The sequence below is a fragment of the Stegodyphus dumicola genome, chromosome 10 (genome assembly GCF_044657685.1).
Source record: "Stegodyphus dumicola isolate Sdum_Otavi_A_Nest chromosome 10, ASM4465768v1".
Lineage (NCBI taxonomy): Eukaryota > Metazoa > Arthropoda > Arachnida > Araneae > Eresidae > Stegodyphus > Stegodyphus dumicola.
In genome coordinates, this window is record NC_140777.1 from 32,872,996 (window position 1) to 32,887,770 (window position 14,775).

A 14,775-nucleotide genomic window follows, 5' to 3' on the forward strand; every position below is an offset into this window, starting at 1 on the left:
TTTTTATATCATAATAAATTTTACTACCAATATGTATCATAGCAAATGAAAGTACTCCAAGCAGTTAACTCTTATCTATTTTCAAGTTACGTATCTTACTTTTTATAACCTTTTCACAAAGAACCTAATACAAATTCTAAGAAATTTTGTAACATTTACCAAACGCTACAGTCCAGCAATCTCTTCTGTCTTGCCCAGCCTCTGCTTCCATTGTTGCTACAGGGAGATTTTTTTGTCGAGGATCCCAAACTTTAACACCACCTATAAAATAATTTAAAATGAATCATTTTCAGATTTATCCATACATCACTAATAATGTAATATAATATAAAGGTTATCATTACCCCCTAGGGAAGAATTTCAGTTTCGGGGAGGGGGGGGATATGGTCAGCCTTTTATTTGCCTGTTAAGTATTTAGTTTTAGTTTATGAATATAAAAAAAACTACTTTTCTTCAAGCTTCGGTATTTATTAACATTTTCTATAATTTTTCTTGTTTAATTTATAAAACATTAAAAAATAATCCAAATTTAAATAAATATATATGTATTTTCCAAGCTTCAAAAAAAGGGGGGATGATTGTCTAGCAATGGTGAAAAGGGTGTATGAGGCAAGAAAGCTTGAATAATTCCCTTAACAGACTGCTAATTTCCCTGTAACTACACTAATAAACAATATACATACCAAAAATTGTTTTATATGATTATTAATCATAAAAATTATTTTAAAATATAACAATAAAATCAATAGAATAGTCGAAGCTTGTTATGAATACTTTATATAAAATACTCAAAAGAATTACAGTCAACAACATGCTTTTAATAGTCTTTGAAATACAATGAAGTGAAAATATTAAGTTTTGAAATTTGAGATATACCAATAGTTACTATATGCACAATGATGTAAAAATTTATTGTATTATCTTTCTCATGATTATCACAACTAACTATCCAGTCATCATATGCAGAACTATTACATTACGAATTATATTAAACAATGGTGAGAAATCAGAATTTCAGTACAATACAAAAACTTCCCACAGTTTATGCCATTTTCCTTTTATGAAAAACCTTAGTATCATTTTGGTTAATGAAAGAAATACAAAAATGATTTTTTACTTCTGCAGAAAAACCAAAAATGAAAACAAGGTTTTACCATCCCCTTGTTATTGTACAATGGTTAAAGGAGGATCTTAATTGTGTACAACATGCATATTATAGGATAGTTTTTCAATACATTTCATTTCCTATGATACAAATAGCATGACAGTTTAAGAATTAAAGTCTCTCACATCATGAGCAGACTTATAGCCAAGCTAATAAAACTGCTGGACACTGCTATTTAAGTTCACTGGACATGAGTTTAAGTCTTGAAAATGAGTTGCTGTTTGGGCATTTCCTCCAAAAGCATTTTGGTCCTGAGACAGATAGCTCTTGTGTGCTTAGTTATAGTCATATTAATCAAACTTTTCACATCAGCCAAAGCACACCAATTTTTAAAACTGTGACAACTAGCCATAGGAATTTTAAACATAAATGAAATATTAATTGCAGATCTTCAGCCTTTCCTTCCCAACCTTGGAAAGAAAAGTTTTTAGTCTTAAATTCTCTATATTTCAGGGGGGGGAGAAGGGAGAAAAAGAAAAGAACTGCTCATTAAAAATACATAATGATAAAAAATTATCTACCAAAAATTCTCAAAGCCAGTATATATATATATGCCATATTTTTAATGTGTAGTCATGCTGGCTGTGTGGTAAGACTAACAGATGACGCCGACACAAATGAATTTTGAAGAAGTTCCAATCTTTATTTTAAAGCATATGAAGCTATCTTAGTAGACATTTATCCAATCATAATGAATTACAAAAATTTCTTTATACACAGGTTAACGGCAGCAGCATCATCTTAGACGGACAAGCACAGCAGTGGGGATATCTTAGCAGTGGCGAAGCTAGGAAAAGAATGACGTATTTATACCAAGCCTGATGTATAAGTACAGTTAATCTGTGATTGGTTAATTTTAAGTTGTTACATAACATAGAAGGTTCTCGAATTTTGGAGACTAGATGAATTTAAGGGGAAAGCACCAAATCTAGAATAGTTAATTTTGAAGTCACCAGTTATTTTTAAAGCAGCTATCATATTTTGTTATATCTTACATATTTATATAAAACAACAATGGTGATGCTGCATTATTTCTGTGATTCTCTAAAATTTCAAAATATTCTTTACTGAGCTTCCAGATGAGTGGTTACCTAGCCAAAATATATGAAATAATGAATGAAGACATAATGATGAATTTATGAGTTTTATGCATTCATACTATATTTATTACTTGTGCTTACCTACATGTTTGTTTCCGTTGAGGCTTTGCTCAGATTTTTCAACAGTTCATGCAAGAAGATTTATAGACATTCTTTTTATCAATATTAGCTGACAATCTAAATGAGTATAATCTTTTGCACAAACAACTGCAAAATATTCTACTCACTTAAGAAACATATTAATGCTAAAAAATTAGCAGTTCAACTGACAAAAATGAACCTCTAAAAATATAAAAAGCACACTGGTCTAAACTAAAGGATAATGAGAAAAAATATGCTCACAAAATTAATGTTGCAACCAATGTCCCATACTGTAATTATTTATGTTAAATAAATATAACTGAACACAAAATTGCCCTTCTGCACATACATTAGGCACTGGAAATATGCAAATTCGGTGCTTAACGCATGGATACATGTTGGAATTTAGGTCTGTAGTGGCGTTTAAAGTGAATGTGGTTTCTGAGAGTGATCAGTATTCAGTAGTTATGGTTCAAAGGCATCATTAAGTCAAACACAAATGAAGGTCGCCAAGATCTGAATATCCCTCAAAGTGTCATATCAAGAGATTTTTTTAATACTTATTATGTGCTCCAGCTTAGGTACTGCATGGAAAGGGAGAGATGCCCCATGGAGGTCTTTTTAACCACTTGTGCTTAAAAAGACGTGCCACGCACATCGAGATGCTTTTGTCTCAAACTGCGAGTGACGGGAACACCTTGTCGATAGGCATTTATCGCAAAAATGAAAATAACGTGGTGCACACGTCGCTGAAAAACGAGATTGTCTCGTATCCACATTACACATGGACCACGAAACGTCCATGCAGCCAGCCTGCTTGTCAGGACTTGAAGCTCAGACTGAACTACCAGTGTTCAGTGGCATTTACTGCTCGGCCGCCGGTTGGCCTCTCCATCAAGAGTTTGGAGCCACTTTTTAAGCACTGGATCAGTTGATAGACAAACTGGTCAAGGGCAAACTGCATCAGAAGACCATTTTCTACTGTTGTCTGCTCGAAGAAATGATGAAGTGACTGCAAGAGATGTGTTTTTAGACCTTAAAGCTGCCACTTAAGGAACTCAAATTAGCCTTTCTACTGCTGCACAAAGGCTTAACAAAGTTTGACTGTATGGGAGTGAGGGGGTGGTTTTTGTCCCCCTCACTACAACTTCTAGAGAGGCCTGTTTAAACTGGTGCCAACGTCATGTTCAATGGAGCCAAGTAGACTTGGTTAAGTTATTGACAACTTCATATATAGTCTGAACAGTGATTCTAGAAGTGTTTTGATATGAAGAGATGAAAAAACATGCAACTTGCCTTCCCCTGTCTTTGAAATATTCAATTTCCGTGACTGCAGTTTAATGGTTTGGGGAGGAATCATGACACATGGCCACACTGAGCTACATATCTTTCAAGAAGGACACTCTGTAACCACTTGAAGATATATAGACGAAGTATTGGAACCCTAAGTTAGACTGCCTTAGGGGTGCTGTTGGCCCAGCACTCTCTACATTTACTTTTGGAGAAAAATTTAATATCAACATTTTAACATTATATCATTTTGCTCTTTTTTTTTTTGGTTTCCAAAACCATTAATGAGATTATATGCTTTGCTGCAAAAAAAAGGGTGGGGGTGGGGGACAGTTTTATATCTCCCGTTCTACTGGGTAGATTGCTGAAATTCAAAATTGCGTTCTACATGTCTCGAAAGTGCAACTTAGGATACATATTAGATTTATATATAGCACTATTCTAACATATGCATTTTGATACAAAATCGGACTTTTTCTGAAATAACATACCAATTTTTTTACATATTACAATTCTACGACTCAAATTATGTCAGACTGCCAAGTTTTGTAAAAATCGCATGAGTAGTTTTTAAAAAAATAGCTCTTCAATGTTAATTGAATTTGGTATACAATTATTAATATCTCTTTTTTATGAAATGTTTTTGATTCTTCCTTTCACATTTCAAAATATAAGTGCAAATAAAATTCATCCATTTTTTATGATTTATTTTTAAAATTTGTATTTTGAAATAATTTTATAAATTTTTCGAAAACATTTTGAATTATGACCTATTAAATTTTTACCATCATTTTAAAGTAGGTGTTTTCTAAGGGTACCTGAAAAAAATTAAGAGTTTTTTACTTAAAATTTTATAAGATATACAAAAATGTACATATTTTCGCGTTTTGAAATTTGGCATCTTTTTTTGAGCGATAATAATCCCAAATGTGGTTTATGGATTTTGTTACAATGAATTGCCACAGCTATTTTTAACCTTAAATTTCAAATAAGTTTTTGCGAAAAATTAATTATATGAAATTTTTTCCCTCAATGATGCATAATAAATATTTATTAATACTATATGAAAAGCTATTTTTTTAAAAGTTACAGATGATATTATTCAAAATTATAACTTTTTTTTTAAAAATTTCTTTCTTTCTTCCTTTTTTAAAAATATTTGTAAGAGTAAATTTTTACCTTCACCATGTTATCGTCTGTGACTTTACTTCAACTTCATTTAAATTGAACTGTCTAAAACTGAGAAAGTTCGTTTGATGTTTATTTTCACAACCTTTTTAAGCAAACAGGATGCTGACAGCTTGGGTCATGCCCCAGCTTAAAATAAATTATATATATAAATTTTTACATTAATTCTCTTAGAAAGAATGTTTTAAGTAGTAATTTTCTCTCATGTTGTAGATTAAATAAAAACATGTTCTTTAATATAGAAATTATTAGGCTTAAAAACTCTAAATAATATGATTTAGATTGTTTGCACCTGATATAAGGATCTGGCCATTCGGTGGTACAGGATAAGCACTGCTGGAGTGGTTTATTTCTTTCTCATTTAACAAAAATAGTTAATTCAAATATTTATCCTTTGGACTTTGCTTTAAACTTTATTTATAGTTAAGATATCTCAGAAATAAAAAGCTATCTTCAGCTGAAATGCATTTGATGCAAGGGATATTTTAAAAAATTTGACAAGAATGCAAAATTTATGGAAGTGTAATAATCGAAAAATCTTAATTTTCTTGTGTCAGCACTGAAAACATATGTAGAAGTAAAGAAGGAAATTAGGAGGGAAAAAGCAAAAAATTAAAGGGGAATCTACTTCAAGGAAGTTGAGTGTTCAAAATGAAAACACTTGGACATGCACACCAGCAAACAGCAGCAATTGAGTTAGTACTAATGGAAAAGATAAAAACCATGTCATTGCAGATTACACTGAAGAGCGACTGGCTTTCGAGTATACGGTTGTATAAATTTAAATTACATCATAGAACATCACATCACATCATAAACAGAACATCCCATCATTTCTCAGTCAAATTATTTGAAGATTCAGGTATTTATCCAGTGACATTATAAGGTATTACCCCTGCCTTCTTAGTGTGCCTTTACGGTGTAGTGGTCTGTCCGCTCAGTTAATATTTGAGAGGTTGCGGTTCGATTTCCGGCAAGGGCATTATTCATTTCTCCTGCTTAAAAAAAAAAAAAAAAAAAAAAGACTGTACAGTGACGCTCGAACTAAAAGGTGGTGAATGACGATTCTTCACCACCAGGATTTCCAATCGCAGTTTAAAAGGGGGGAGTATATAAGGTATTTCTCCCGCCTTCTTAGCATACATTAGTGGTGTAGTGGTCTGCAGGCTTTGTGCAGATTCGAGAGGTCTGTGGTTTGATTACAGGCGAGGGCATTGCTCATTTTTCAAGTCTCCTACTTCCAAAAAATTCTAATGTTTCTAAAGCGTATATGGATATCATCTAAAGACGTTTTCCCCCTTGATGAAACCAGTCTTTTCTTTCCTCTCATGTCTTCAAAATGCTTAGCCTCTAAAGACTGATAAAGGCTCTGACTAAATACTGATGAAATGAACTGAACTGGATTATTAAGTTACGACAAAGCAGGGCTATCTGCCTAAAAAGAAGGATGCCTTCATGAAGAACTTTCTAAGGGAAACCAACAGGTATACGCGTTACGCATGAGAAAAGCCATGAAAATGCTCATGCATCCAGCCTATTTGCCAGGATTCGAACACCAGAGAGAAATATCAGTGTTCAGTGACTTTACCGCTCAGCCCCTTGTGGGTCTTTATGAAATGGAGGGCAATAACTTTATTTAAAATGAATGTAAAAAATAACAAGATGTTTCGAAAAGTTGGATGCTTTTTAATATACTTGCAGAATGCCTGAAGAAAAAGAGCAAGCCATTAAGAAGAAAAAATAAATGTTTGCATATAATATAAAGAACATTATTTGAAAGAAGGAATGATTGTGGCTTTTTTCCTGCTCACGCACAATGTAAAAAGGGAAATAAAAATAGGTTGCCATACATTAAGGGTTTGCCAAGTGAACGATTCTTGGCACAAACTGAAAAAAAGTGCCACATACATTTTTAAATTTTTCCGTAAATTTCGCACTAAATTTTACAAAATTTAATATTTAGGCATAATTTGAGTCGTAGAATCGAAATATGTAAAAACATTGGTCTGTTATTTCAGAAAAAGTCCGATTTTGCATCAAAATACCTATGTTAGAATAGCGCTATATATAAACCTAATGTATATTCTAAGTTGCGCTTTCGAGATATGAAGAATGCAATTTGACTTTCGTCAATCGGTTTAGTAGAACGGGAGATATAGAACTGTCCCATTTTTGAGGGGGGCAGGACAATGTACAGGTCTACTTGATTCCGCCACCTCCTATCATGTATAGCAATATTTAAATGCAAAAAACATTTGTTATTTTTAAATATTTCTTAAATGATATTTATTTAAAAACTCTTCTCAGGATTAGCAGTACTTACAGCAACTGTGAGGAGAGTTTGTAGTAGTATACAATATTTGGAACTTTATTCTGCAGATTGTACTTTAAAATTGCAAAAATTCAAAAGGATTGTCTTGCACACCCCCATTTTATTTTCCCAAGCAGTAATGGAAATAAAACTCTAGAATACTTCTCTCTTAATAAGGAATTTTTCCTTATTAATATCACTGTGATCATAATTTTTATCCAAAAGTTTTGATGTAATAAAAAAGGTATGGGAGAGTATGTAAACACTACTGAAATCTCAGGGTGATTTCTTTGGATACTTTACCTAAAGCAAAAACTATTTTTTTTTTTTTACTCAATTTAGTTCTCTATGGCCAGTTCAGAAACTCATTATTCATCTGTCTCAATGATCAATATGATTGATTCCTATGTTTCACACAAAAAATGACCCCCCTCCCAACCCAGAAAATATGCCGTCCGAAACAGACTGCCCTTCTAGCTACACCAGTGTTGGAATTCCAAAGCTGCTCTATTTCTGTCATATTAATAAAATGCAAATCAGCAAATTTCACATTCATGTAGTGATGCATACCACTCAAAATCTACACTGAAATCAACAATTTACAGTAGTGGATTGCTTTCACATTTTGATCTCAATAGTGCCTTTATTCACCTCAAAGCACCATTTCCACACACACATTCCATTAAAAATTCTGCTTTAGTTCTCTCTATCTGCTTTAACAGTTCTGTCAGATATTTCAAATTTACCTTGTATATATTTATTTATAAATAGGGTAACTTTCAGAAGCTTATAGCAAGTTCCGCTACTGTTTAAGTGAACAAAATAGAGAGAAGTAATAACAATAAATAAACATACCATCCCTACTTCCAGTAATAATTTCTGGAGCTCCAGCGCCAATGCCAAGGCCACCAACACCATCAATAGCATTTATGATTTGAGAGTGAGCTTTGACAGAATAGACTGGGACTTCAGACTTATCAATATCCCTTAAAAGAAGAATCGTAATAAATCACATGTGAAATTACAATATTAAATATATCTGTAATTACTACAAAGCAAATATAATTGTTTAGTTAACTCATAAGTTATCAAAAAATATTAAAATTAAAATAATATCTAGATCTTGAAAATACACTATTCATCAAAATTAAAGGATAATCTGGGAAAAAATCATTGATTAACGTTTTAACCTACGTTCATTGGTGTAATCATTTGCCTGATTTTCTTTAGCTGAATGCAGAACTAGGCTATCAAACTGGACTAACAGAGTAGCACAAAAGCATGAAAATTAGGTAACTGACAACATGTTATGCAATGGATGCATATTGGAATTAGGATGTGTCATGTTGTTTAAAGTTAATATAGCTTCTGATAATAATCTGTGTTAATTAGTTATTACTCAAAAGTATTATTTACATGAAGGGCAAAAGTGGAAATTAATTGGTAAAATTAAAGGGAGAAGGGCAAACAAAAATGGAGATTATTCAGGATCTGATTATCCCTTGAAGTGAGTTATCAGTTACTTGAAATGCTTTTTAAAGCAGTAGACAGTCTAGTTAAGGGTGGTCAAGAGAAACAAACTGCATCTGATAACTATTTTCTATCCCTTTTAGCTCAGACAGATTGTGAAATGACTACAAAAGATTTACTTTTATATCTTCAGGTTATCATAGAAACTCAGATCAGTCATTCTACTATGCATAATTGCTTCATGAGGTTGGACTTACATGTGAATATCAATAATTTTCATTATATTCACTTCGTCTTCCAAAAGGGCCAGGTTAAGGTGGTATTGTCATCAAGTTCAATAATGGCAACAGGAATAGGACCTCTTACTGTTTAATGACAAGTCCATATATACTCTGAATGGTGATTCTTGATGTGTTTTTGAGATGGAGTGAGTGAGGAACGTGCAACTTACATTCTCTTATTCATGAAAGGTCCCATTTCCAAAATGGACAATTTTAACAGAAAGCCAAATTAAATATCATCTTTCATCATATTAAACAAGAAGCGTAATATCAGTCAATGAACACATGGATATCATCATGACTTTATTTTATTCAATTTTCAAATAATAATTTTGAGCAACTTGAAATATTCTGAGAATATTAGAACATGACATCAAAACAATAAAGCAGTCAAAAATTTATCATACAGCTTTATAACAAAAATTGTGATAAATCCTTTAATATGTAAAAAAGCATAACTGCAAAGCTGAATATAATGAGATACTTGAATTTAAATTATAAACATGCAAATTAAAACATCTTTTTTACAAATTGTTTAAAAAAATTATTAATATCACTGATATTTATATAACTATTCTTCGCTTACGAAACTTAAATTTATACATACGAAACTTTTATTTTTCATAGACCTTTCATATAGAAATCTGGCAAATGCAAGGCTAAGTGCAAGCATAAGCAGCTGCCTAAGGTGCTCATTTTTGAAGAGCATCAACCACTGTGATCCTTATAAGTGAAAACTAAAAAAGGGCATATTTTGCTTTGAATTATCAATATCATTAATTTATGTGGGGCACCAAATGTGTAGGGCACATAATGCTGAAGGCCAGATGACTAATTTTTTAGTCTGTCTCTGGGATTAAAAACATATCAGACAGATGGTGATGATGATCTCATATGAAATCATATAAAGGGCACAAAATGTGTTGATCATGTAGGGCACGTAATACTGAAGTCAGATGACTAGTATTTTAGTCTGTCTCTGGGATTAAAAACACATAAGACATATAGTGATGATGATCTCGTATGAAATCATCTTTAAATATTAGAAAGGGAAATGTCTGACAAGTAAACCTTCTCTCCTTTGATATCGGTTTGCCAGAAACCCATATATTTTCTAAAAGCTTATGTCACAAGTAGAAAAACTGTGAAGTCTTAGGGGCAGAGGGACAAGCATTTAGGAGCTATAGGACTCAGTATCCCTAAAGTGTGTATAGATGGACATATTCCCATAATGACATCTCTATTTCTTGTATGTTCATGCATTGTCTGCTTCTAAAGTACCTAATGGTAAAGTGCTACAAAAAGAACTGGTACCTGAAGGATGTACGGGAAAGATTAAGCATCTGAATATTCATTTCTTCAGACACTACAAATCTTTTGTTCGTTACATAACAGATACAATCATTATCGAGACACAGGAGGGCAATTGGCATGGCAATAGTTTTCTGGCCCTGCAGTCCTTTTCACTATATCAGTTCAGTTCTCCAGTTTTTCAAAAACTTTATTAAGTACGCTTTTTATAAGGACAGATACTTGGATGACGAACCTGGAATGTGGATTGCGCCAATGGATTACTGCTTCGATTCACTGACAAATGATTGAGTGTACAAAGTCAGAGTCTAACTCTTTTGTAAAATGTGCCTATTTGTGAACTGTCTTTCTGCCTATCTCACAGTTTTTTTGGTGAATTGCATATCTATTGTTTCTTGTAATAGATTTCATCTGAAGTCAATAACAAGTTACATTTTCAACATTCCAACGTATATTGCTTCTTTATATTGAGATCTCCACCTTCTTACCATATTATGTGTTCATATAAATACATTTTAGCAACTTTTGGTATCATGTTTCCAACACTTTACTGATAGTTTGCAGGTCTTATAGCTCCTAAACGCTTATTCCTCTGCTCCTAAGATTTTACAGTTTTTCTTCTACTAGTGACATAAGCTTTCGTAAAATATATGGGCTTCCGGCAAACCGGTATCAAAGAAGAGAAGGTTTACTCGTCAGTTTACTTGAAATTTGTACATATTTCAGGATAAAGTTAAATAATAAATAAAATTAGTTATTATTTTTTAAAGACTAACTATGCATTCCATAGGAAATTGACAAATCATAAATATTATTTTCATGCAGTTATTATAATTTAAACCTTGACATACAATGCGACAAAACATTTCAACGTCATGCGACAAAACATTTCAACATTTGAAAAATACAAAATTGCATATATCATATTCTTTTTATCTACAGAACCCTCCCCAGGGAAAGAATATTTGTTATGAAGAGATACAGTAAGATATTTTGAGAATTTATTATAAATATTTCCCAACCTTCATGTACTGTTGTATGTTGTCCGCGTCATGCGACAAAAAATTTGAATGATCGGCAAAAACCTTCTCCTAGTTCGGCTCTCCATATTAGGAGTTAAATCTCTTCAAAATAATAAGCAGCTGGTGTGGGATAGTGAATGGAGAAAAAAAAAAAAAAAAAAAAAAAAAAAAAAGGGGGGTGGGGAGAAAGGAAAAGAATGAAGAAATAAAACAAAGAAATGAAGGACTAAAAGACAGATTCGAAGATAAAGGTAAGGAAAAAAGATACTGATGTAAATGAATCACTAGATTCAGACATGATAATCTTACACTCATAACATCTATCATTCTTCAATAATCATGTGAGAGAGCTTGAGAGAGTACAGTACAACTCCAATTATCCAAACTCCGACTATCCGAATTGCTGATTATCCGAACAGCTTTCAGAATCAATGGAAGGGAAAGGAGAAAAAGAAAAAGGAAGCTCAAGAACAGGAAAATGAAGAGACAGGAAAAGATGAGGATTACATGTCACTCGAGAAATTAAAAAATATTCTTTTGAAAATTCCTGGATGTACAGAAGTTAGTGCTGACGTTACAGCAGAATGCATGGTGTGTGATTCGTTAGACTCTGGGTTTCAAATTCTAAATGATGATGAACTTATTGAAAGAATGAGAGAAGAAAGTGTCAAGGAAGAAGATAACCTTAATGTCGATGTTGTAGCAGGCACAGGACCATCAACTAGTGAAGCGTTTGCTGGCCTTGAAACTGCGTTGAAGTGGATGGAGCGTCAGCCTAAGTGTAACTACATGCAACTTCTCATTGTCAAGTGGATGCGAGACTTGGCTGCCCGAAAACGGATGAAGACAGTCAAACTGCTTACTTTGACTGAGATGTTCAGCAAGCAATGGCTTTCAGCCCTTGTAAGTACTCTACAGTACATTATATAACATGCACGTAAAGGTGTTGTCTTTTCATTTTAATTAATCAAAACTTCTTTTTCTTAAAAATAGTTTTTTTTTCTCCCATTTTCAACATACAGTAATTAATTAAAGTGTATGTATACCCTTTCTTCAGAAAAAAATCCAATTATTCGATTTTTTGATTATCCGAATGGGGTTCAGTCCCAATCAATTCAAATATTTGGAGTTCTACTGTATTAGGAAATCTCACAAAAAAGAAAATAAAGGAACTAGAAATAAGAAAAATAATTCAAAATTACAAAATGTCATAATGAAAGTGCTAAAAAAATAGCGAACTAAGAAGCATCCAGGTTTTCAATTTACATAAGCAGATTGTTCTCAATATTCTTGTTTCTTTTCAATCAGTTCCTTTACCTGGTTGACTGGTGACAAATCTCTTCATACATGGGGTAATCTCTTCTATAAAATTATCATTGGAGAAAACATGCCTAAGATTATGTGTAACATTGTATGGCATATGTAAGTTTCTAAAAAATTGGAGGAATGCAGCAGTTTGGCCAGTGGTTTCACATTTGAGTATTTACGAAACAAATTGTCAGAAGCTTTTCTGCCCAAGACGAATGTTTATTGCACACATGGCTAATCTAGTTTTAATCTTCTCTCATTTTTAATCTGCTGGATTTGCTTGAGGGTGATACACTGCAGTGAACACTTGGTCAATATTATGAAGAAAACACACTTGCTTCATAACAGCACTGAGGCAATCCACATCAAAAGAAAACCTCTTCAATTAATGTTAATGGCACATTCGTTTTCAGTTGCAGTGGGTAAAGCAAAAAGTTCCACCCATTTGATGTTGCAATCTTTATCAATAAAAATCCAATTTTTCATTATTACTTCCAGGTATTACGAACCAAATAAATTAACAGCGAGTGTTTAAGCATTTGCCATACACTGATGAATGGAACAACCCAAAAGCTTCCAACGCGAAGGTCTGTAATGGTTACATTCATCACACCTTTTTATGTAATTTGCATTGTATTTGAAAATTGCTCTGAAATAATATCTTTGGAAAATTCCATGATATGATCCTTCAACATCATAATGTCTTACTGCAGAAGTATCATCCATTTAAGAATTCTTTATCATTCATGTATTGGTACTACTAGTTGAGCTTTCTCTGATTCAGAGTCTGGGGAATAGTGGTACAAAATTTCTTTATTCATCACATAACCTCGTCTGGTACAATTCAAAAAACTTTCATCTATTGTTTCACTTTCCGAAAGATTCTATGATATTTTTAAAACCTGTATCCTTCATTTGTTCTTCATGAATTCGTGCTACACTTCTGGTTGGCATATCAATGGTTATCGTACAAATGTCACATGATTCTACTTCATGGTTGCACACAGGGCACGATAACATATCGGCTATAAAATTAGTTCTTCCAGGGATGTATTCTACCTTCAAATTATAAAACTGTAATTGCACAGCCTACCTAGAAAGTCTATCAATAAGTGACATTAAGCTTAAAATCAATTTCAACAGTTGGTGATCAGATGCCACAGTAATCTCTTGACCATCAATACAGTCACGGAATTCATTCAAGGCACATACAATGGCAAAGGCTTCTCGTTCTGTTGTAGAGTAATTTTTCTACATGGCGGACAACAAACTACTAGCATATTCTACAGGATGCTCCTGTGACCTTTTCCTTGCAATAGCACAACACCCAAAGCATAATTACTAGCACATCTGTCCAAATAAAGTACAGCTTTGTTATATCATTTTGCTTTAAGATGGGAGGGCTAATGAGAAGTCGTTTTAATGTCTGGAAAGAATTTTCTTTTTATCATCCCCACATCTAGCTTACATTCTTCTTAGTTAAGATTACTTAGAGGTCTAGCTACCACTGAAAATTTCCGCATGAATCTTCCGTGGCAGGAACAGGTCTGCAAGAGAGACTGCACTTCTTTCACGTTTCTTGGAAAAGGTATCTTCTGTACAACAGAGGTTTTTTTCCTGGATCTACTTCTACTTCTTTCCCAGTAATCCCGTGACCAAGATATTTCACTTCACTGCAAGCAAAACTGCATTTCTAGTGATTTGCATTAAGTTTAAATTGCTGAAAACTGCTTCTAGATTAGCTGCATGCTTTTGAAAAGTCTCTGATAGTATTACAGTGTCATCTAAGTAAGAGAGAACAAGCATATCTTTCATGCCACTTTGGAATTTATAAATTAATATCTGAAATGTGGCTTGTGCAGTCTTCAGTCTGAAAGGCATTCAAATGAATCAGAAAGTTCCAAAAGGCAAATAAATGCTGTTTTGTTTGTGTCTGTAGGGCAAACACTGACTTGATGGTACCCAGACCATAGATCAATGGTTGTCATATATGGTGTATGTTTAGCAGCATGCAGCAAGTCATACATCCTAGGTAAGAGACACGAGTCTGACATTATAACAGCATTCAGTAATCAACGAAAAGTCAGACTTTTCTGTTTGGTTTAAACATAAGAACCTCTTGTGTAGTGGTTGGAGACTCCATTCTTCTATTATTTTCTTTTCCAGCAGATCATCAAGCTCCTTCTTTAAAATATCCTTCTTGGCTGGAGACATTGGATAAGGGGTTACTGAAATTGGAGGATTATTA

The 14,775-nt window shown here is 33.1% G+C and overlaps 1 protein-coding gene across 2 annotated transcripts in view; it reads right to left on the minus strand.

Moving 5' to 3' along the window:
• The window catches only part of Wdr92 (dynein axonemal assembly factor 10), an 85,273-nt gene that overhangs the window by 39,721 nt on the left and 30,777 nt on the right, over nucleotides 1-14,775 (minus strand). For both annotated transcript variants that reach the window (XM_035361731.2, XM_035361732.2), the window contains exons 3-4: nucleotides 7,991-8,121; nucleotides 160-261 (exon numbers count right to left, since the gene is read on the minus strand). In XM_035361731.2, the coding sequence (XP_035217622.1) occupies nucleotides 160-261; nucleotides 7,991-8,121 (233 nt within the window). The remainder of the gene's footprint in view (nucleotides 1-159; nucleotides 262-7,990; nucleotides 8,122-14,775) is intronic.